The 25,278-nt window shown below is 41.3% G+C and overlaps 1 protein-coding gene across 2 annotated transcripts in view; it reads right to left on the bottom strand.

The window, feature by feature from the left end:
• Positions 1 to 25,278, bottom strand: part of LOC310962762 (ELKS/Rab6-interacting/CAST family member 1-like) — a 140,804-nt gene that overhangs the window by 56,096 nt on the left and 59,430 nt on the right. For both annotated transcript variants that reach the window (XM_083935324.1, XM_083935325.1), the window contains 3 exons: positions 21,331 to 21,466; positions 19,501 to 19,632; positions 12,659 to 12,819 (listed from right to left, as the gene is read on the bottom strand). In XM_083935324.1, the coding sequence (XP_083791450.1) occupies positions 12,659 to 12,819; positions 19,501 to 19,632; positions 21,331 to 21,466 (429 nt within the window). The remainder of the gene's footprint in view (positions 1 to 12,658; positions 12,820 to 19,500; positions 19,633 to 21,330; positions 21,467 to 25,278) is intronic.

Below are 25,278 nucleotides of genomic sequence, written 5' to 3'. Positions count from 1 at the left end.
GACCATCAGAGAGAATTGGAAAAAGTGAGAGTGAGAGAGAGAGAACGAGAGGAAAATAGGTTAAAGCTGGTGCATGGGATGTGTGTGTGTGTGTGTGTGTGTGTGTTTGAGAGGGAGAGAAAAGCTCCCCTCAAGGAGCTGTTGTACATCAGAGAGGCTTAAAGAAAGACAGCGAGGGGGGCACGCACACACACACACACACACACACACACACACACACACACACACACACACACACACACACACACACACACACACACACACACACACACACACACACACACACACACACACACACACACACACACACACACACACACACACACACACACACACACACACACACACACACACACACACACACACACACACACACACACACACACACACACACACACACACACACACACACACACACACACACACACACACACACACACACACACACACACACACATTGACAGGAAAGGGAATAAAATAACTGGAGGATTTGGAGGGAAAACAAATCAAAGAGACGTGAGGGGGGAGAGGGAGAAGAATGGAGAGAGGGAGGGAAAGAGTAGCAGGAAGGAGAGGCAGAGAGACAAACGCCGTAAGAGGGAGAGAGAGAGGAGGGCAGGTGGGACACTGCACGACAGAATGAGGATCTGTTCTTGACACATTTCCACTTTTTCTCACTCTTTTTTCTTTCAAAAACACTCCCCCCCCCTCTCTCTCGCTCACACACGCTGATTTTAAAAACACTGTGACTAATAAGAAAGGTGTAAAAATGCATTATCCATGGTCTGTGGGAGTTTACTCTTCCTGTGGGAACACACACACACACACACACACACACACACACACACACACACACACACACACACACACACACACACACACACACACACACACACACACACACACACACACACACACACACACACACACACACACACACACACACACACACACACACACACACACACACACACACACACACACACACACACACACACACACACACACACACACACACACACACACACACACACACACACACACACACACACAGGTTTAAAGTAAATCCATCTCTACGCCGCTGTGCTACAGAGACCAAGACATCTGCCTACGATCTGCCAGCACAAACTCGCTCCTGTAACGGTAACTAGTCACAGCAACGGACACCTGCAACTCCCATATGGTGATGACAGATGATTAAAAAAAAACATTTTTTGCTTTATTTGACAATATGAGAGTGACAAATGTGTCTCTTGACAATCTATTGCATCAGTAGACGGCAGTGATGGGAACAACGACGTTAAAAAATAACGCCGTTACTTTTTTCAGTAGTGAATATTCTAACTGATTACTCTTAACATCGTTATAACGCCATTACCGTTACTGTGGCACATTACTGTAATTAATAGCTCATTGGAGCTGTTTTCATCAGACCAAGCAGATCTCTAGTGGAAAAGGCTGTATTTCTTGGGTGAGGGAGGACAAGACAACCGCATAAATGATGATGATTGACTGAGGTAGAGAAAAATGTTCTGGTATGCCAATCAGAGGTAGAGTTGGGTGGGTGCACCCATGTTTGGACCATTGACTGTATAATACAGTGGGTTGCATACCCAACGACAAAAGTGAGTTAACAAGCAACAACAGGAATAGCGAGCCCAGGTAATCCCGATGTAGCCTTCTTGAAGTGGAAGTTTAGCCGTTACTTTTCCTGACATGAAATTAAAGGAATGAATGTATACGTGAAATGCACATTATGTCCTGTAATGCCGGTGCTTCTGCACATCTGTGTTTCATGCAATTCCTGTGACTTCTCTCAATGTACTGTAATATAATACATATCAAAAGTTCCAAAACATCTATTGTGTTACTTTTTACAATATCTACAATAATGGTAAATGGACTTGTACTTCTATAGCGCATTTCTAGTCTTCTGACTACTCAAGGCGCTTTCACACTACTTGTAACATTCACCCATTCACACAGACATTCACACTGACGGCAGTGGACATCTATATACCGTCTAATCTAACCATTCACACCACATTCACACACCCATGCGCAGCACGGGGAGCTATTCGGGCTCCAGTGTCTTGCCCAAGGACACTTCGACACGTGGACCAGGGGAGCTGGGGGTCAAACTGCCAATCTCTCGAATGGAGGACGACCCACTCTACCACTAAGCCACAGCCGCCCTTAATAATACATAACAATTGATTAGAGACTAGTCTCACTTAGTCCCACAGCAACATTAAAATAGTTTTAGATTTCTGTACACGGTTTCTGTTGATAATTTATGGTATTAAGTCTCCATTTCATTAATATTTTGAGATTTATCATAAATAATTCAACATGCACGTGTTTTAAGTTCCGTTTAAGAGGGCTGGAGATAGGGTCCAAATTCTTTGACACATTTGAGCTTTTAAAAATATCCTTGAAAGTAACGCAATAGATACTTTCCATAGTAAATACTTGATCATTTGTAACTCAGTAAGGAATTCTGTTACTTTTTGGGAGTAACTGTAACTAATTACTTTTTAAAGTAACATGCCCAACACTGGTAGACACTCCCTGTGTTACAGCTCCCCTCTGTTGCCTGTTGGTCAAATGGCTCAGAAATGTTTACAGTGAAGGGAAACAAAGCGCTGCTAGTATCTCAGCCTTTTCTATTGCCAGGTTCTCATCCAAATAAATCCAAATTTTCACAGAATTTCTAGAAAATCAGCAAAGGAAAGGGCTAATTCATGTGGATTCCCATTCACTACTGATGAATACTACAAGTTAGACACATCGAGAAACAGCGACAATTGAACCTTAAATAGTGGAAAGAAATGTCACAAGCTGATGATGGGAATATGGCATTTGAGGAAGGTCACGGTGTCCTCAACGGTCAACACGCCTCATCTGCTGTTATTTTTCATCTGTTCAGTGGATGGTGAAGTCACATGTACGTCACAATTTATTTGTTGAGTTGGTTTGCAGTTTGGTTATTTTTCTTTTATTGATACAAGCTATTCCACCTCAGCCAAGTGTGAACCAAGAGACTCTAACATAATGTAATTCACACAGCCACAAATTATGATTTTCACATTGTTCACAAATAAATGGAAACCAACAGTTGCCTAGAAGATTAAAAAAAAACACACTCAAAACCTGAAACTCTACCGCATTAATTCAAACTAATCAACAAGGTCAAAAAACACATCCTGACAATTATTTCCATTCTTATTGACAGCCAAATTGACTTTTAAAAGAGGAAAATAAAAGCCCAATGATTGACTACATTCTCGGAGTTTCCATGAATCATAATCCATTGTTTCATTTCATTCATCTTGTACGTTTATGTGCTGGTTTCTTTGTTCACAGCGTGTATCCGCTGTCTTGAATGCCTCACTGTGAGCCAAACTTCCCATTATGGGATAAAGTCTTAAAATGGAAATTCACTGTGTACATTGTATTTGTACAGTAATATATAACTGCGATCACATTGTTGTCAGACCCGTTATATTTGATATGTTACATATTAAGTGTTACATTATAAATCTGTCGATATATCTCTCTGCAGCTACTGTCTTTCTTTCTTCTCAGAGTACGTGTAACAAGCCAGTCTGTCACCAGTCTGTCCTGTCCTCCTCTGCCTGTCTGTCCACTACAGTTTTATTATTTCCAGAATAGAAATATAATCGTTTGGCACTCCTAACGTACAATCAGAGGCTTTAAAAAAAAGAAGAAGCATGTTTTGTTTTCTACTTTTTGATATGTTTTCCCTCTTCATCACTCTCCCTCCCTCTTTAATTCCTGTTTAATGATCTGTTTGATGGTCTGGCACTCACAACCTGTAATCAGCTGAGGAAAACAGGCGCGTTACGCATTTGCCGCATCAATTTTTTCCTTTATCTGTTCTCTCTCGCCACTTGATTCTTTTTGTTCTAATGTGTTTGGTTCTCTTCTCTTCTCTCTTCGCCCTTGTTCTCGGCTCCTCTTGCTTGTTTTAAATCGTTTCTCATTCCTCTTTATTCAGCTCAGAGTACTTAATTGGCGCGAGAGCTCTGCAATACATGTGAAGATCACATATAAAATATGCCAATACGAACAGAAATTTCCAAACAGAAGAGTCAGCACCATAAAAGGAGACTTTTATCTTTTTTTTCCTCTGCTGTATATTCAGCTGAAGATCACTGGTTTGTAAGGCTTCAGAGACTTTCAGAAAACCCTGTTATTTGAATACAACTTGTGACTGAAGCACATCTTTTATTGCTTCTGTTTTCCAGATTCAATCTGTCCCTCAGAAAGAGGGAGAGAGCCAGAGTCGTAGAGAACAGGGCAAGAAAGGCAAGTACAGAGAGCAGAAGAAGAATGGAGAGAAAATAAGGAGACAGAGAGCAGAGCGAGGTGCCCCGATTTGAGCTTGACTAAGTGTCAAAACGGCGTGCCCCTTTTTGTCATACTAAGCCCTCAACATGTCTGTCATGAACACACAAACACAAAAAATACAGACACACATGGAATTGCTTCAGCACAGTGTGTGGATTAATCACATTGCTGGCGGATCAAAGTGCAGCAAACAGGTGCAGCGCCATAAGCTTGTGTACACGTATTTGTGTGGGAGGATATGTATTTATGTGTGTGTGTGTGTGTGTGTGCGTGTGTGTGTGTGTGTGTGTGTATATATACATCTTCAAGCGTTCCTCTGGGAGTAAAAGCTTTAAAGCAGTCATGCTGTCTCATCTGGTTTTGTAAGGGACTATGTGTACGTGTGTGCGTCTTATTTCTGAAGGCAACATGCACTTCTTGTACTTCCTACGTTAGTGATGGGATAGCTGCTGAGTGTGTGTGTGTGTGTGTGTGCATGCGTCTTTTACACGTGCAGTCATATTGTTATTAGCGATGTCTGTTGTTCCATTGAAAATGAGATCTTTGACTAGATGCACACAAACAGAGGGGTGCAAAAACTGACATACACCATCGATTACTGACAGTGACAGTGACAGTGAAGAAACAAGCAGTGAGAAATACAGACTGCCAGACAGAAATCAGGTGATAATGACGTTTCCAGACAGATGTACACTCAGGATGGAGAGATGGATGGTAAAAGAGGCAGGACGGATACAAAGAATAAGGGTAATAGGAGGGAGGGAAGGAATGCCAGAGCGAGGGATGGAGTGAAGGAGAGATGGCGGAAGGGGTTGCAGAGAGAGGTTTGAGGGTTAGAGGGAGGCTGGGTGGGAGATAAAACAAAGAGCAGAGCAGCAAAGGAGAAATAAATTGAATTTATAGTGTTCACCTTGAGGCATCGACCAAGGCTCTCACTGCAGGAGGCTGAAGACAGCACAGCAACTTGGTGTTTCTGCAGACTCTGTTTGAGGCTAATTGCACATGCATTGCAAAACAGTGTGTGTGTGTGTGTGTGTGTGTGTGTGTGTGTGTGTGTGTGTGTGTGTGTGTGTGTGTGTGTGTGTGTGTGTGTGTGTGTGTGTGTGTGTGTGTAGTGTAAACAGATTTATATTGTCCTCATTCTAGATGCTAGAAGCTTCATTTTGATATTCTTTTGGGTAAATACGAGATCCTGTTCCAGAAAATCAGAGATTTTGGCATTTTGAATGAAACACTACCAAGTCCCTGATTTGTCACAGCCTGCGGGGGCCTCCACCACACAGGGAAAACAACTAAAATATCATATTTCATGTCTCTATTGAAGCAAGCTAATGTAATGGGATCCACTTTGTTCCCTGTTGCTGGAAGCCTTGACCATTTGCATTGCCAAAACAATTGTCGAGTGCATCGCCGCCCTTCTTTCTCCACAGCGGTCTTTTCATTATGACTCTTCAGTGTTTTCTTTTGTAATAAATGGCCTTTTTAAGCATCATCAAGGTTACGTTCTCCATAACGACCTTGCAAATAAACAGAAGTAAGTGTCTCGCTGTTTTATGTGACAGAGCACTTCTAAATTCTGATTCAATGTTCGTTAAAAAGGCATAATTCTTGTGACCAGCAAATTAGCATGAAGAAGAAGAACCCTGCGTGGATGCAGAGGAGGACATAACGTAAGTGGTTATACATTCAATATATGCCGTAGTCTGAAAGATTGATGGATGAGCGGAAGGAGAGAGGGAGACGGGAGAGGAGGTAATATAATTTCTTCGGGTATCACGCAGTTTCGTTGGCGCAACTCAGTTGTTGTTGGACAGCTGTCTTTCTCCTCTTCTCCCCTTTGCTTTCCCTCCTTTTCTCTCTGCCATGAAAACATTTTTGCTTCTTTTCTTTCATTTTATTATCCTCCCACTGGTCCCCTCCTTCCAAAACAGATTTATAGATCTTGCCCTGACCTCCTTACTCTCTTTTCCTCTCATCATTTTGTCAGTTTTGTACTCTTTTGTCCTGGTTTTGTCTCCTCTCCTCTCTTCTCCTCTCGTAATGGTATCGAGTCCAAACTGTGATATTCGCACTAATTCAACTGAGCATTTCAAAATTGAGAAATATTTCCCATCCCTCATTTTAAATGCATTTACATAGTTTTGTAGGCAGGTGAACTGAAGTGAAGAACTCATGTTCTGCTGCTTTTTCACGGGATATCAATGGAGCAAAGGTCTTTTTAAATTAGCGTCAGTTAAAAAGTAATAAGGGCCTTATAAATGCCTAAAAAATGCTTACTGACATAATTATGTGTTACTGAGACTATACAAGTATTAATAATGGCATTATAAACAGGTTTATTGTTTGATTTTAATACATTTATACTGCTCATTTCAAAGATTCAGAATATATATTACAGTACAAAAATTACACATTTCGAGGGCAACTGACTCACAGTCATGTAGACATCGCAGTCTCTAGAATTTGCAATCTTGTGTTTGCAAGAATGAACAAAAATTCCACGACTTGTAAGTTCAGTTCAAAATATGTTGGATACTTAAGGGAACTTGCTCTGAACTGTGTCTCTGAGGAAAAGCCACAGCTGCAAATCCAATGAATCATTATTGTTTGAAATATTAAAAAAGAGAAATTCCAACTGTGTGAGATGTTTTAATTGCAGTGTGAGTGTTGTTGTGTTGACAGGATGCGTTTGAATCATCTTCAGTGATGTAAGTGCTGACATTTCTTAAGCAACTGTCTCCAGGATAAAAAAAAAGTACACATTAAGGAAAAGGTTGCAAATAGCTCATATTATGCTTTTATTACAACCTCCCCTCAGTGAATTTTTGGCGGGAGTTTTTCTTTATACAAATCAAATGTCCAAGGATTGTCGGTATTGTAGGCTGTGTAGACAGAAAAGCATTTAGAGGCAAGTTATTTATTTTGGCTATTTAAACGACTGGACCATAAACCATAACCTACAACCCAAACAATAGGTTTAAAAACTCTCTCCAAAAGCCAAACCAAATCTCCTGTATGTGAGTCTTCCATTAATCAAGTCCGGTTGGGCATGCGCAGCATTGGAAGTTACACCTCAAACACACACCTGTACTAGAGGGACACACATGCTTGAGCTACGAGGAGAGCGGTAGAGTGAGGCAGAGATGAGTGTTAAATGTCAGTAGAGCAGAACAGCGCAGAGAAAAATAGGCTTTAATTCATCCAGATTGGGATTTCAGCTCCGACGCCCTGCTGTTACACACACACTGTCAGCACATTCCTACAGCTGCACACACACACACACACACACACACACACACACCTGCATGATCCAAACACATGACAACACACTTTGCCCACAAGCACACATGAGGCTGGGAAGAAAACGAGCATGTGCATATTTAATGTATATCACAAAGAAAATATGTCTGTGTGAGTGTTTTACGAGTGTGTGTATATGTGTGTGTGTGTGTGTGTGTGTGTGTGTGTGTGTGTGTGTGTGTGTGTGTGTACGTGTTCATGTGAAGGTCGCTGCAGATGATTTATCAGTGGGAAAGATGCATGTTGGAGCCCTGCAGGGCAGATGTGTGTATCTTTGTGTCATTCTGTTTGTGTATTTTCTGTGCCAGATTTTAGCGTACATTAGTGTGTGTGTGTGTGTGTGTGTGTGTGTGTGTGTGTGTGTGTGTGTGTGTGTGTGTGTGAGTCCATGCATGTGTGTGTGAGTCCACGCATGTGTATTTTAGTGTTATCAGTGTATATATACATGTTTGTGGATGCTGCATGTGGTTTTAAGTACACATGAATTTTGATCCTTTACTGTATATCGTACACTTTTGTGATCTTAAGCACACACACAGAAATACACGCACACAAACTAACAATAAACCTCAGGGACTGAAGGTTAGCATAGTGTTTGAGTAAAGAAGACATATATAACCAGCCGGTGAAATTTATGGCACAAAGATAGATAGACGTTCACACAATTACATTACAATGTGTGAGTGTAAAGCAAGAAGAGAAGGAAAGGGAGAAAACAGAGAAAGTGAGACACAATATCAGTATTCCAGCTGTTTTTGGTATATATTTCTGCATGGGAGTGAAAGTGTGCATTGGTGTTAATATATTATATATCTGTCCAAGAAACCTCTGAAACATGCAGTATCATATATCATGTCTTACAGTAACATTAAACCTTACAGCGATGTAAAACTGGCCGACAATTCAGACATCAAACCCTGAAGAGTTACAGCAGCCTGTGTGTGCAGAGACAGTTTCATGTGCATTACACTGAGATATATGGACACGCAGGACACAGCCACCTTAAACATCTCATGTTTTATATGTGGGAGAAAGCCAGAAGCAAATGACGTATTTGCTGACCAAACCCTAATGTCCTGTGAAAAATATGAGCAGTGGCGTCATGCACATAACTCACAGCAAGACGTCTACGGCTACCTGAAACATCTTAACTTCTCACTGAAGGGGACACAGAAATACACAATATTCCAAATGTGTGAATACTTTTCTGCAGCCTAAACAATATCATGTATTATGTCAAAGGAAGAGCATTAAAGTGCTGTATTTGTTTCAGTTAGTTGTCAAATAATCCCACATGAAATTGAACGATGACATTAAAAGCTTTCTATTTCTAAAGGAGGAAAAAAACTGGAGCTACTTTTGATCGGAAAACAAACAGTATAAAGGTGAAAACAGACAAAATAAGTGGTATGGAAGTGTTGGTAAGACTCAACAGACAAAAAAACTGCTGGCCAACAATAAATAAATCATATCTTGCAAACAATCAATATTGTTGGGACAGAAATACTATTTGAGAGAGGGAAAAAAGGAGTAACAATTTCTTCTCTAAGGCCTTCTGCCAGAGATTTTATGATTTGAAACTGAATGAAAAGTAGTGTTTATTTACCTTTTAATGGTATAACACGTGATACAGATGTATTCAGGGTTGCCAGACCAACTTAAACATAAAATTCAATGACTTGTCAGACCCAATTCCCTCAAATTCAAAGACCCAGCACAGCATAGATTAAGACACGGATCAAGGTTCATTACTGTTACAACACTGAACATTTGTATAATGAGAACTAGCAGGCATTCCAGAAGCTCACAGGCAACAACTATAAAGAGAGAGAGGCTTGACTGGGCGAACACTTCCCAGTTATGATGTGTCACGTGCACGCACGTGAAATGATGCAACTGAGACAGGAGACACACATGCAGACTGCAGAACACAGCTTCTTTACTTACATTATCAAATGTTACACAAAATACATAAATACAAGCACTTTCAATGAACCACGTCTATTTATGTCTATTTTAAAAAACTTTCAAGGTCTTGCTTTTTTCCCTCAAATTCACAAACGTTTAAGGATATCAAGGACCTTTGAAAACCTGCCCAAATATTTGCCCAAAACACCCCTATTAGAATAACATCAAGGCTGCAAAAAGTGCTGGAAGAGTGACTTGTGTACAGAAGTATTAACTGCATTCTATTTAATTTACCCACTTTATAATTATACACAAATATTAGTGGAAATGTACCTTTGGCTACTAGACAACTTAGACGATCCCATATCGTGAAAAGGGAGATTTCAATGACTTTTTTTTATTATAAAGCAGGTTGAGGTGCTGTATAAATACTGTGAAAGGATCAACTGAAGGAGAAATGCACACAGCCTGTATTCAGAAACTGTGCCTTTAAACGAGCTGTCAGGACTTCTGTATAGTTGTGATGTCACAACTATACTATATATAGGTAGAAAGTGCTGCTACAGGGCCGGCGCAGTTATTCCCTGGCTGCAATAATGGCGCAGAGAGCGCAGATGAAGAACTTGCTTTTTCAAGAGGGGGTCATAAAGAGACAGGCGCTAAAACCGAAAGATTCAGACAGAAGGGTGAGGGTAAATATGTACATGAGGTAAGGATGCGTGTGTGTGTGTGTGTGTGTGTTAGTGTGTGTGCGTGTCCACCTGTGTGTTCCCATAAATATTCAACATGGCGCCTGTATTTTCATAAAAGGAACGTGGGACAAGTCAGTCGTCAATAAATCAATCAAAGTGTGCTTGCACACGTGTACGCTCACACATGCAAATTCACATATGAAAACAAGCCCTCGCATTCTGAAGCACTGATGCTTGTAATAATCACACGGGTCGTTACTAAGGCGATAAAATGGCCAATAACTTGCTCACCTGGCCTGTGAATGGACATGCTGAACATACACAGACACACTATCTCTCTCTGTCTCTCTCTCTCCAAAACACAGAAATGCTACGTTGCTAGAAAAAGCCGAGGACGGGGTTCAGGAAAACTAAATCACAGAGCATGCCCTCTTTTTCCCATCATGCCACAGTAAAAGATAGTCCCAAAGCGTGTATAAACAGTCAGGACATGCTAACACGGACATTCTCCTTGGCTTCGATTTCAGCCCAAAGAGTTGTTCCACTAAATTAGACCTTGTAGTAAGGTCTCAGTGAGGATGTAAAAGAGCAGAAAATACAGGGAAGCATCGGACTGCTGGGCTCCTCATAGATCCACTTAAAATGCAAACCCCTCTATCAAAATGGCATTAAAGATTGACACTAAGTGTGTGCGGGTGTCTGTGTATGTAATCAATCATATGAAGAGCTAGACAGCGGTACATGGATATTGCATTAACACACTACTTACTTCTCTAGCTTTAAAGTGCTGAGCGAATCAAGGAGGTGATAAAAGTAGAAAGGAGAGAGAGACAGAGGGGTAAAGGCAGGAAGAGGAAAGAGAGAGTTGATGAGGTGTTGGGTGAAGATCATACCAATGTGACCAGTGACCACCTTCCTGGAACACTGAGGTGACATGGGAAACTACTGGAGATATCATAAGAGTTGCTAATTTCAGGGGAAGTGTTGAAGGTCGTGTGTCTGGTGGAGTCTTTTTACTGTATAAGTTGACTGGTGTGCCAAATGGAAAGTACAGTAAGTGAGGGTAAAACTATACAGTTAAGTAAATACAGTATTTTCTAAAAGTTGTAAAAATGTTGCTGGCTCTATGGATCAGTCTGTTGGTCCAGAATGAAATATCTCAACTATGAGATGGATAGCTGTGAAACTCTGTGTAGACATTCGTGGTGCCCAGGGGTTGTAATTCCGGCGCAAAAATCATCCCATGGTTTTTTTTCGGCACATACATACATACATCAAATAAGCCATCAAGACAGTTTTTTTAGTGTAACAACTATTAACGGAGATATCCAGGAGAGTCTCTAACAGCTGGACGTGGCTAGCACTGATTAGCTCGAGGCATTACGGTGAAGGCATTAAAACGAAGCACCAATAGGCTCCTTCCTTTTGGATTGCATTTGGTATTGGACTTGAATGGAACTACGAGAGGAGCTGGAGCCGGGGCCAGTTGGTAAGTCTTTCAAAACACTCACAGTTTTCTACGTTAATAGTCTCGATGGCTTATTTAATGTATGTAAGTGCCAAAATAGACCATGGGATGATTTTTGCACCTGAATTACACTTTAAGTGATACACTGACTTTTCGTTTTACGTTTGTATTATTTAGTGAAACAATTCAACAAGCATTGGATGGATTGCCATTGAACTTTTGCATTTTGCAATTTGCATTCCCCTCAGTTAGGGCTGGGCAATACCACTATAGGTCATTTCATATCTCGAAAACAATACATGTATACAGTATACAGTATATGTCATGATATAGCATGTTTTCTGGTAATTCAATAAATGAATAGTCTACATTGTAAAGCCTATTTTTGTATACTCCTGTGTGAATTAAATACTTGAGAAATAAAATGTAGTGGGTATTTTCTCATTTTAGTGCAAAATGAACATAATGTGCCAGGATCAAAACATAAAGCATAATGCAAATGCTGTAACGCAGTTTCGGCCACTGTTTTTTCGAAACAGTGCGAAAGAAACGCTATGGAAAAATATATACAATAAACATTTTTAGGATATACCGTATATTGTCATTGTCATATTGTTGCTAAGCCCTGCTGCCAAACGTCAGCATATCAACACTGACATTGTAAGTACAGTATATTAGTGTGTTGATGTTGGCTATTTGTTCATAACAACAGTGTGCAAGTGAAAGTGATTGTGAATCCACATATGAGGGTAGAAAACGGAGAGATGAACAGATTTAGAGACTGATGAATACGTAGGTAGATAGGAAGCATTTTTCACACTGTGCGTTTGTGTCATTGGAAACATGACAGAAATGTCAACGTTCAGTTATTTCACATGTTAAGATAAATCAAAGTAATAAAATGTGTGTGTCTTACTTCATCTCCAGGACCTCCTCCAGGTGCTTCCGCCGCTCGGCCCGCAGGGCGGTCAGGTGACCTTCCTTCTCAGCCAGTGAGAGTTGAGTTGATGACAGCTTGGCTTTCATCACGTCCAGTTCCTGTTTCACCCTCTCCATGGCAACCAGCAAGTCCTCCACCTGACACACACACACACATTAAGCAATTTTAAACATGACTTTTACTTTTTCCAATTCTGTCTCAATCTGATATCTTTCTTTCATATTTTCCTACAGCTTTTTCTCCTCTCTATCTGCATTAATGTTTTGTGTGCGTGTTTCTTTCTCTCTGTCTGTGCCTGGGCATCTGACAGCTACTGTGCTTTTGAAATGATTTAATAATTTCTCTGTCTTATCTTGTTTCTCTCACACGAGATGTTCGATTGCAGAACATCAGACATGTCATCTTTCTTCTCCGTTTTTTCTTGTCTCTCTTTATGTTGTTTCTCTTTCCTGATATAAATTTTATCTACGTCTGTCTGGGTGTATATCAGTTTGTCAGTTTAATGTCCGTGAGGTCAAAGTGTCGAGGTCACCGTATTTCTCACAGCATGGCGAGGACCTGGCCTACTGCACGCAAGCATGTGCACACAAAACACATGCAAGCATTTACACAGACGCGCACACACACACACACACACACACACACACACGCACGCACGCACGCACGCACGCGTGGAGACAAAAAGAAAAAAACTGAAAAAGGAAAAGTGTCACAGAGATGCATGTATATCCTCTGAAAAATAGATGGCATCAGCAGAGGTAAAAAAAAAACCTGAAGATGACTTGAAAGCAGCACTTGTTCAGAGAGAAGTGGGGACAAAAACAAAATACAAGTATTATGATTTGAGTAAAAACTAACAAAGCTTCAAGAAGGAAGATCTTTCTCTCATGTTTTGTTGTCATTCCTCTCATTCAGACCCAACACAACACCATGTCCATCACCACCATAATCTTAAAGTTGTTAATCTGATAAATACCCATCCATCTTCAGGCTTTACTTCGCCCATATTAGCATCTAGACTTTTATGTGGACTACTGATTCTACCTCCAAAGGCCTTTGTAGGTGCTACAGTGTTTCGGAGTTGCTATTTTAATATAAATAATTTTCCAATTTGGTTTTACTCCTTTAAGAATGAAACATAGGGCTTGCTATAACGTCAGCATGAATGAATGAATGAATGAATGAATGAATGAACAAAGAAGCAAACAAATCAGGGTCAGATCAAAATGAAGAAACTTTTTGTGCACTTTCTACGATAGCTTGACCAGTTACAGGACAATATCAGAAACCCATCTACGATCTCTCTGATGATAATGTAAGATGAGATTTCTTTTGTGACTCAAATGAGTTGCATGTTTGAATTGGTTGTAGCTTCGTAGTGTGTCCTGTTCTTTGGGTTAACCGAGGAACTGTTTGACGTGTTGTGCTCTGCCTGTGATTCAGTGGTGGTTGAGGTTGGCGGAGGGATACGAGGTTCATCAAAGTTACCCAGTCGAAGCTGTCTCTGTGCTTTTGCTCCATCCACGTCCTGAAAGTACGTTTTGTGTAATAATGGTAGGAGTTAATGCTAAGAGAAGATAAGCATTACAATTATTTAGCCTCTGTGGGCAACGGCTAATATTTCATGTTTTACGGTGTAGCCAGCAGATATTCGGGCTAAGACTTCAACATTCAAGTCTTTTTCGATAATGGAGTTGAGAGGGCGCCTCTATAAACAAAAATAAAAACAAAATGCGGATTAAAAAAAGCTAAACTCTTGTCACTCAATTGCCCATGAGTACCGTAATTGCATTCCGGCGAATGCGTTCCTGTCTCGTTTGCTCTCTGCACAGACTGTATACCTGCATGTAACCAAAGCCTGCTCAAACGTGATTGATAAAAAGACTATTCAGACCACAAACAGGAACCAAAACGTTTCTGCTACCCCAATCCTTTACAGAAACTGTTCATAGAGATCAGTCAGGCAGTAAATAAAGATTTCCTATGCTATGTGACAGAGTAGAACGAAAAAAGCTGAATGGTGAAGACATGGATGAAGGATGAAATGTACAGTAAAAGTTTGGTGAGTGAGGTTGGTGATGATTGTTTAGTTACCTTTGACCACCTAAAGCCGGCTGTGGTGAACTCATGCATTGGAATGTGAGAAAGCTGCATACAAAAAGAGCAAAGAGAGAGAGAGAGAGAGAAGGAGAGAGAGAGAGAGAGATTGGATAGGGTAAGGAGATAGTGACAAAATGAGAGACAGAAATATAAGAGAGGAAAGGAAATCAGCATAGAAAAGGGGGAAAGAGCAACATAGGGAGAGATCAGATACAAAGAAAAGACAGAGGAAAGGAGGGAGAGTGTACAAAAAAAGATGACAAAGGTGTAATAGAGGACAAAATGAAGAAGAGGGAAATAGGGCATAAACAAAGAAGAAGCAGTTGAGACGGGGGACACGATTAACACAACAAACATACAGGGAGAAAAAGCAGAGAAAAGGAGAGGAGAAAGAGAAACGTTGTAAAAGTGCTCAAGTGAAAAGGTACACAGCAAAAGATGAGATAGAGAATGAAAAGAGACAAATGCTAAGCACATGAAAGAGAAAGTGCAGACAGAGCGCAAAATACTGAGCAGTCAGAAACACAAGCAGCGTTAAAAATGCAATTCGGTCAAGACAAGACAGGAGAGAGGAGAGGAGAGGAGAGGAGAGGAGAGGAGAGGAGAGGAGAGGAGAGTGTAAAATAAGAACAGAGCCAGGGAAACATAGAGGGGAAAGGAGGAGAGAAAGGCTTTTGGCCGACATCAGAGATGTAGAGATTAAAGGATGGAGGGATGCAGGAGGGAGGGGTGAGGAGTGACAAGGCCCAGCTGGAAAAGAAGGAGTTGGAGGGGAGGACAGCAAACCCCTTCAGTCTTCTGAATGTGTTTTTTGTGCATAAGAGTGATTTCAACTTTAATTTGAGAGAAAGAAAGGAAAGAGAGAAAGACGAAGGTGCATTGAGTTCGAGAATTATAATTGTGTGGTTGATGAAAGACGGAAAGCTGGAGAAAAGAAAGCCTGTCTTTAGTTTGGTGTCTGAAGAGACGGATGGAGTGTGTCATACTGTTGACTCATTTCTGACACACACACACACACACACACACACACACACACACACACACACACACACACACACACACACACACACACACACACACACACACACACACACACACACACACACACACACACACACACACACACACACACACACACACACACACACACACACACACACACACACACACACACACACACACACACACACACACACACACACACACACCTTTCTTTAGTGATTACATATACAGAAGTGACTCATGTCTAGCAGAAAAGGTTTTTGTATATTTTCATGTCGTCTTGGTCAACGGATTTTATCCATGGGACAGTCCCTTGCACACACACACACACAGACAGACACACACACAGACAGACAGACACACACACACATAGACACACACAGACACACACACTGCATACTAAAGGTGTGTGTGTGTACGACTACTCATATGTAGTCAGGGTGTGTAAATGTGCCTGGTTTGGCCGCATGTGCGTGTGTGTGTGCCAACGCTATAATAAGCAGTGTTTGTGCCTTTGAACAGGCCGTCCTCATTAAGGGAGGAAATTGTCTCTCCCTCTGTCATCATTTTATAAATGATCATGTGAAAAGTTAATTGCAGTGACGCAGTTGTAAAACGGGAATATAAAAATATTTATTTACAATTTACTCGTGTATATAGAGACACGTTTCCAGTCAGAAAACCAAAGTCGCGTCCATCTGGCTCCTGCTGAATGCCATGTTGTGCTGCTGTTTAAATAGCAGTTAGCACTTCTTTCCGCCATGTTTGTGTGTGTGTGTGTGTGTGTGTGTGTGTTTGTGTATTACTATCCTGCATGTGAGTACCACATGTACACGTGTGTGTCTGTGCTGAAAGGCTGACTTAGTGTTGTTGATGTTGGGTGAACGCTTCACCAAGTGTTTGGCTGCCATCTCCACTCGTTCACCGCACGCCGTCGTTTCTACTCCTTCCTCCTTCACTGAAGCATTTTAACACTAGGACGCTCTCCAGCACCCGGTCCTGGCCCAAACAGCCTCCCTTCTGTCTAATTAAAGCTGCCACTTGTAGCATTTTGAAGTATTTCCATGTATCACTGCCAAATCAATTGTGAGAGCTTGGGACAATTGCTGTAAACTAATTAAGCCACAGTCAATTTCAGGACGATAAACATGTTGGATTTGATTTTTCTATCTTTAATTGTTCCAATCCACCCAATCCAAAACCCAAAGCCTTGTTTGATCGTCTCTGCAACAGTGTCTTTGCTCTGTGGAATTGTAATAAATCCATAGGTGACTACTGGATCAAATTGACCAAACTGCTCCAGGAACTAAGGCACCACAGGAAATTAACTCAAGAACTAAGAGTGCCTTTATGGCAGCATTTGTGATGCAATTTTTACACAAGAGGAAACAACGGATTCATCATGTTGTTCTTTTTAGTTACTGTGGACTGAACTAAATGATGCAAAGGAGACCTGCAGAGGTGAAAAAGTAGGAGCTAAACTCCAGAAAGCATATTCAACCGAATCTGTGTGTTTTATGGTTCTCTATTTCTGATTTAGTAGGAAAAAAAATGAAAACAGTTTTGTTTCTGTTGTTCACTTCCTTTGTTCTGGAAGCCAACCGGCATAACCTTGATACTAGTGGCAACCAGTGCTTGTTTACAGTGTGAACTAAGCTGCAGACAAGTAATGGTAGCCACAAGGTTTGTTTTTGATGGATCAGTGAGGATGAGCTCTTTCTTGGTCATCAGAAAGTCCAAGGAACTAAATCTAGACACTTGCTCCTACAGTTTAAATGCAGGTTAGGTTCCTGAATTCCTGAAATGGTTTCTGGTCCCCCTTCTGGTCCACTTTGTAACAGGCTTTATGCTTATTCTATGCAGCTTGGGGCCAAAACCATGCAGTTTTTTCTCGTGCCGTATAAATGATCCCACCTATTCTAACATAAAGCTGAGACTCCATTTCATTTTTTAAATTCACTGTATAAAATGACCTGTTGTTTCCTCTAGGATACTCCCAGGCTCATGAAACTTTACAACCACAAACTAGAGATATCAGAGGATGGATGGCTCTCCTCAGCATACCGACAATAAGAGGCTTTCTGAGCAGTTTCCAGAAGTGCTCACCATTTAACTGAAGAAAAATCGTACAGAAATCTCCAGAAGTTTTTGACACCAAATCACAGCATGGATTTTTCTATGGTGTTTCTCAAGATCTGGATGTTTTAATGTAGTTCAGGGGGAATTTTGACCCTTTTTATCAATTCTTGAGTGGTAACGTTTTTTAATTTAATTTTTCACCAAATCTGTGTGGAATTAACCCAGAAATTGCTGCAACAGCTTATGAGACATAATAAAGCATGATGATGGCCATCATATACTCCCATTATGATGTTCTAAGCTCTTATACACGCTTTCCTTTCCAAGTTTGAACAGGCACCTGACCGAAACACAATGTTCATTACAGTTTTATGAATAGAAGACCTTGACACATCTCAGATTAATCTTCAGGTTCCCAGCTTTAAGACTTCAATTCTATGTGGCATCTGTTGACTTTTTACCTAACCTTGAACATCCCCTGCTGCCCACCCCTCTAAAAAAAGATGGTGGTACAGTAGAAGGTTAACCATACCACATACATATTTTTTCTATCTTGTTCAAACCCATCATTACAGCAATTTGAACGGTACCTTTGTTTGTAAGCTTTGTTATATCTTCGATAAATAATTTACCTAAATTTTTTTGCCTTCATTTGTCCATAATTTTCCAATATCCATCCGCTCGTCTTTATTTGTGGTCTGGAACTTATTCTGCTGTGGCACTTACTAACATGAACCGTAGATGAGGGTGTCAGCAGAAAAACGTGTGTCTGCATGCCTGCCATTATGTGTCTGTCCAGAAGACGCCTGGTAAGTAAAGGCCAGAGAAGACGGCCAACATTTAGAGGCAGTAATAACAATGGAGTCCTGCTGTTTTGCCAACAGCTACAGCGGGCCATGTTTTCTCAAGGCAGTTTTCATCCTTACAGCCCACGCTGTTTTTTCCCACTTGTCAAAACCCATCCAGGCTCTGAGAAACATTTCCCATCTCTACGGCCTCGTTAAGTCACTGGTACCCAGGGGAGCAGCACACACACTCCCACTGGTCTGAGGTTGAATCCACTAAACCCTTCCCTTCTGAGCCTCCCTTAACACCACTATGAGCTTTCCGACTGTCTCAATATAGATAAAAAAGATTACAAATTGGAGCGGTGGGGCTCACGCTCCTTTTAAGAAAAGGCTGTTTGTGTATGTTGTGTGTATTTTGGCTGAAGCGGACAACATACAAGCTTTTCTTTAAATAGGGATTTATTTACCTCTCCTCCAAATGAGGAGTGACTGGGCAAACACACACACAGGGAGCCACACCTGAATGAGCTCAGTTGGCACAGCGCATGAGTGTTGCCGCTACCATTAGCCACTATTGGCACAGCAATGTTTAGCTATGTCAGAAAGAGTTTCTATGTTGCGCCAAATATGTTTGTCTGTGTGTGTTTGCTTGTCCAAATGTCTCAGAAAGACAGAAAAATAAAGGAAAACCTCAGAAGTGTGTGTGTATTATGTGAACCAACAAAGTAACTGATAGGGGTTGAGTTGAAGGAATTAAAGGAAAGGGTAAGGGTAACACATTTACTGGTTTGGGGGTAAGGGTTTATCTTAGACATGCAGTAACACACTTGCTACAGAGAGAGACGGTACCTGTTTCTCAGAATGTGTGCGTGCCTGCTCCTCCTGGGCGAGCACCACCTCCCTCTCCGCTGTGATCTGAACACTTTCCCTCAGCGCCTCCTCCAGCTCCTCAATGCGCTCCTCCTTCAGACGGAGGGAGTCCTACAGAGAGAGAGTAAGCGGCGTAAGGAGCACAAACCGTGGCAGCGCTGAGACGATCAGTTGATTAATCTAACATTCATTAAGTAACGACTTTTCTGTTTTTCCAATAGCAAAAGTTGTGATTAGTAACTGGTACTTTTTTGGTGCCACCTCAATCGAGGTTCCAAGCGAGCTGAGCGGATACTAAAAAGCAGGATTAAAACACTGCAGACTGTCAGAGAAGAGCTATTCCCCCTCTCGCCAGGCTTCCTGGTTTAAGTAGAGTGGAATAAATAACTGAATGAGACAGAGCCATTACAGAGACAGTGGATGAACAAACCTCCAGGACATCGCCTACACATGTGCTGTGATTGTGACTCCTGCTCCTGATCCAATATTACTTGGTGTCTAACTATGTAGCCTGAGACAGACTTTAATTAGATTAAGATTTACGGTCCGGATTATACTCAGATTCCATTTCTAGTCTCCAGTGCTAGTTGAACTATGCAAGATGCTTACAATTGACACACACTAGCTATGGTTGTAACCGCAGCGGTCTCATAAGTCTGACTGACTCACATAGCTATCAGCTCATCTCCTAACCACAAGCAGTCACATAAATGACATCTTCCAAACTTCTTAAAACCAAAGATCAATCATAGCTGGAGGGCGCTTACACACACACACACACACACACACACACACACACACACACACACACACACACACACACACACACACACACACACACACACACACACACACACACACACACACACACACACACACACACACACACACACACACACACACACACACACACACACACACACACACACACACACACACACACACACACACACACACACACACACACACACACACACACACACACACACACACACACACACACACACACACACACACACACACACACACACACACACACACACACACACAGAGAGAAAAGGTTTTCATCTGCCTCTAATCAGAGAAGCCACTGAGGTTACTAACGATTACTGGAAGAGGAGGGTGGAAAAAAGTAAAGAGGAAGTCTGGGGAAATTGAAGAGAAATTAGGGGTGAAAAAAATAGTTAAAGGTAGCGGTTTAGAGGTGAAGGAAAATTTGAAATATGAAGAAACCACAGTGACAATCATCACCCCACACATGCCTGTTCATCATGCGGTCACTTGACATCCCAGCAGACAATTAGGAGATGCTCTCACACCACAGGAAGTATTATAAAACCCGCAGCATTCATTTCATTGTTTAGTGTGTTCCCCTCTAATCACCTCTCTTCCTCACCTCCTTTCTCCCCTTCACTCCTCCGTTCATTTTTTTGCCTTCTCTTTTCCTCTCCTCTTCATCTTCCATCTGCTCTCCCTGTCAATCATTCTCTTCAGCTATCCCCTCTCAAGCACTCCCCCAGTGAGAGCTGCGTCTTGTGGGTGTGTGTGTGTGTGTGTGTGTGTGTGTGTGTGTGTGTGTGTGTGTGTGTGTGTGTGTGTGTGTGTGTGTGTGTGTGTGTGTGTGTGTGTGTGTGTGTTATAGCAAGCGTGTTTGACATTGCCTCAGGCTGCTCCCTGTCACATTTGTCACGTTATGATGAAGGATTGTTGTGATAGCAGAAAATATTCAAGGTAGGATGGAGAGAAGGATAGAAACTTTTTCGGCCTCACCCCCCATCACACTCCTTCCACCTCTTCCTCCTTCTATACCTTTATCTGTTGGGAGCTTTCGTTCAGATTGTCCTCTCTCTTCTTGGCATCCTCCATCAGCTGGGCGTTCCTGCTCTTCTCTATCTGCTCCTTGTGTTTCAGGTTGGCCACCTTCTTCGACTGGTCCTTCATTTGCCTGCACACACACACAAAATATAATACAATACAACGTCAAAGTCAATGCATCACCTACACACAGAAGTTTTGATTCCCCTCAGGGAACGTTTCACTGTTTTTGTGACACGTTAGTTTCTTCTGGGTCTATAAAATGCACTGGTAATAGCTTTTGACATTAAAGGTTGTTTGTTCTCACTAAAGGTTATTTTGTTTTCATTGCTCCTTGCAAAACCTGACTGAAAAAGTGTCTTAAGTTCATAAAGAAATGTTCATGGATATGGAGGGGAATGGTATATGCACACTAACTATTGTTGATGGCAGTGGAAGCGAGGATCATTGTACCCAGAATTTATCTTTCTCAAAGTTGGTTGAAAAACTTCATTGTGATTCATATGATACGTTGATATGTTTTTGTTGAAAGTCAATCTGAAATAAACTTCAACTTCAATATTACAACACGAATTCTACACCTCTAAGAGTATGTTTCAAAAATGATCTGTGTCAGTAATCTAATCTAATAAAATGCAGAGATGCCTAAATACAATAGTGCATCCTTGTGACCTCAACATCCCTTCAAGTGTGGCCAGGGACCTTGCGTGTCATTCCTCCTAAACTGCAAAAATCTACCCCACGTGTAGGCATACAAACACATACAGCAACAAAAACAAACTCGGCTGTATTCTCATTCAACGAAGGCAGGTCACCAGTGCAGCTGATATCTAATTTATAACCATGTCTCCCACCAAACATATGTAGGGCACAGTCTGTTAGGGCCATTAAGATGCTACTGCAAGACACTCCCTGTAACTATTATGTGCAATACAATGCCACAATGAAATCCCTTGGGGCCAATATTATGTAAAGATCAGTAAAGAAATTCAATAAAAAGCTATAAATCAATGACTTAGATGACATTTGAGATTTCTCCACAGTGGGAAGCACGGAGGTCTTTTCAGAGGGATTACTGGGTGTCGGGAAGCAGAGTCTAAATCATCAATGAAGGAGAGATTCCTCATGGGAGCAGCAGGGTCGGGGGATGGAGAAAGGGCTTAATCCCTGTTTAAGCTGTCTGGAAGCCATTGCAGCTCTGTCACAGACCTATCAGCTATCACACCAGCTTGACTTGATCAGGACCCTTCATACCTTTTGGAACACGCACGCACAGATGGACTGACCAAAGCTAATAGCAGTATGGTTTAACGCCGTCCACTCAGTCATGACACAGATGAGAGACGAGCCAAGGGATAAATGTGTTAGCATATACTAGCAGGCGCATGCACACATACCGGCGCATATCCAACAAGACGAAACAAATCTGCTGACTAACACATTAGAAAAGAGTCTTTTGTATGTTTGCATTCTTTAAAGGCCTGTTCTGTGCAAATGTTTATGCATGTGTGTGCGTTCTTGTTAGCATAACCTTTTACGCGCTCGTAGATAAATCCATTTTCTTCACTTCAATTGCTCCAGCTGCCAGTAAAACTTCTCCAGTGATGGGAATCCACAGCGAACTCTGTCACACCGGCAGCAGAGCATGTGCACTCTTGGGAAATCATTTTTTACGAGCTGTACTCTGCATATTTTTTGTTTCCTAAGGTGTAAACAGGTTCCAATCGTCCTTCAACCTTTGTCTGTGCACCACAAAGCTCTGAGCTCAAAGGGATATTTTTGATTTTTCAGAAGTGGGGTTGTATGCAATACTTATACTCAGTGTATTATCTGCCATAGATGTCTACATTCGGCACGCCCCCAGTTTGGAGAAGCAGGCAGGAGGACACAAAAGCTTAGAGATGTACTGACACATAGAAAAACGTATTTTAAACACCTAAAAAAGGCCTGCCTATAAAATCTAGTCAGTTTAACTGTATGTTATATTTAGAATATTTCCACTGCCGTTTATTTTTGAATGAGTTCGGTGGCTTTGAAGACAGCAGAGATAACGACTTCAGTTCCCCCTGCGTAAAATTAAAAACGGCAGTCTGATGACAAGGTAAAGTGGTGAAAACATAGCATACACTTAAACTGATATTCATTATTTTAAGGTGGGCCCTTTACGTGGTTAAATTAGCTGCTGCCCCCATCCACACCAGTACATACAATACATTATACACTGACTTTGAATAAGTACGTCATACGAACACACTTAAATAAAAATCCCTCGAAATCCATGCGTTTGCAACGCTATGATCTCACTGTATGCTGTTTCACTCACTTTATTTCCACTACTTTATTCCTTTGAGTACGATCTTCTGCCTGAAGCCATAAGAGGATAGAGTTTATTTGTTTACATCAAGAGTGATATACATATTCTAATGTTGAAATATTTTAACACCCTCCCGCTTTCATCTTTTTTGTCTATCTAAGCCATAAACTATCTGCTTAACTAACCTTAAATAATGGGGGTAATCCATCAAATGGCTTTTACATCAGTATCCCTGCCAGAAAAGTTGAGAAATTATATTGGCAGAGGATGGTAACATAAAATCCTCTACGTGTTCGCTAAAAGGTCCAGGGGGCCCAATTCCAAACCTTCCAAAGAAATTTGGGAAGTTGGAAGAAAAATTGAAATGCGCCGACAGGGCCAGAACTGCTCCGCAGCACCTGGGCATTCAGAGCTCCTCACAGAATAATAATCAGCGTGCTAAGCTGCGTGTGTACATGTGTTGCCTTGTATGGTTTGGGTGTGCATTTTAAAGGCCTACATGTGCACCATATTGCATCATTATCGCATCCAAAATGGGTTCAAATGTTAAAAACAGGAAAGCAGATGAAGTAAGCATGCAGTCAGATTCATTATGGTGCTTTTTGTGTCCTTTGTTCCCTCCTGATTTAAGTTTGCGCCCCAAATGTGGTATATATTTGAATATTTGGGATTAATTTTGTGCTTTACGCCCTGTGTGAGTACGCAACAGGTCATAAACAGGCAGGAATGTTCCTATTGGAGGGTTTCCAGGAAGCTCCAACCATCTGGTTAGCTCTCTGAGGTTTCCCCCCTTCATGCTACATTTACTTCATGCATGTGAGTGTATGTGAATGTGGAATAGATTCTTAGTTTGCAATGTTTCCTATTGACTCAACACTCAGTTCCCACTTACCCTCCCTCTCTTTGCCCTTTTGCTAATGCTAATCATTTGCTTTGCTCAAACCCCACTTGTTTGTCTGTATCACTTTTCAGCACATAGATCATTTTCATGGGTAACTATCACACATTTGCATCAGACCACAGCGACCTCCTCCTCTCATTGGAATTTTCTTGCTCACTAAAACCTACACTGATCTTTCGCTCCACTTATTCGCCCATTTTTTTTGTGTGTGTTGCATTATAATCATTTACATGGGAAGCAATCATTTATTTGCATCAGAATGCACAAGGACAAATGTACTTCGCCTCACTGCCCCCCTTTCCTCTCAGTCTTCTACACACTCACTCCCTCTCCAAATGCAACATTACTCTTTCCTTTGGATGAAATATTTTCATCAGACCATGGACCATTTCTTCTCTCCTTCCTCTCCCTGATTCTTTCCACTCCCTCTTTTGTCACTTAGATCTCCTGTGCTTTACCTTTCCCGTGACCCCTCTTGAAAAAATAACATGGATCACAGGCTACTGCAACAATCACAAACTTCTCATTTGCCAAATTTTCTGTTTTCCATCTTCCTAATTACCATCTTACCATCTGCAAATCTAATCTGCCATGACTTGAATTATCTATGATAGTGAAGTGTTTTTTTTATCAGCTGGTAATGCTATAACTTGCCGCTGATATAAAATCTGCCCACATGAAATCAATAGTATATATATATGCATGCTTTTAAAGACTTCTCTGTCTC

This window comes from Echiichthys vipera (genome assembly GCF_963691815.1).
Source record: "Echiichthys vipera genome assembly, chromosome: 20".
Taxonomy (NCBI): domain Eukaryota; kingdom Metazoa; phylum Chordata; class Actinopteri; order Perciformes; family Trachinidae; genus Echiichthys; species Echiichthys vipera.
The sequence above is the reverse complement of the archived record's forward strand: the minus strand, read 5'-3'. Positions and strand labels throughout refer to the sequence as shown.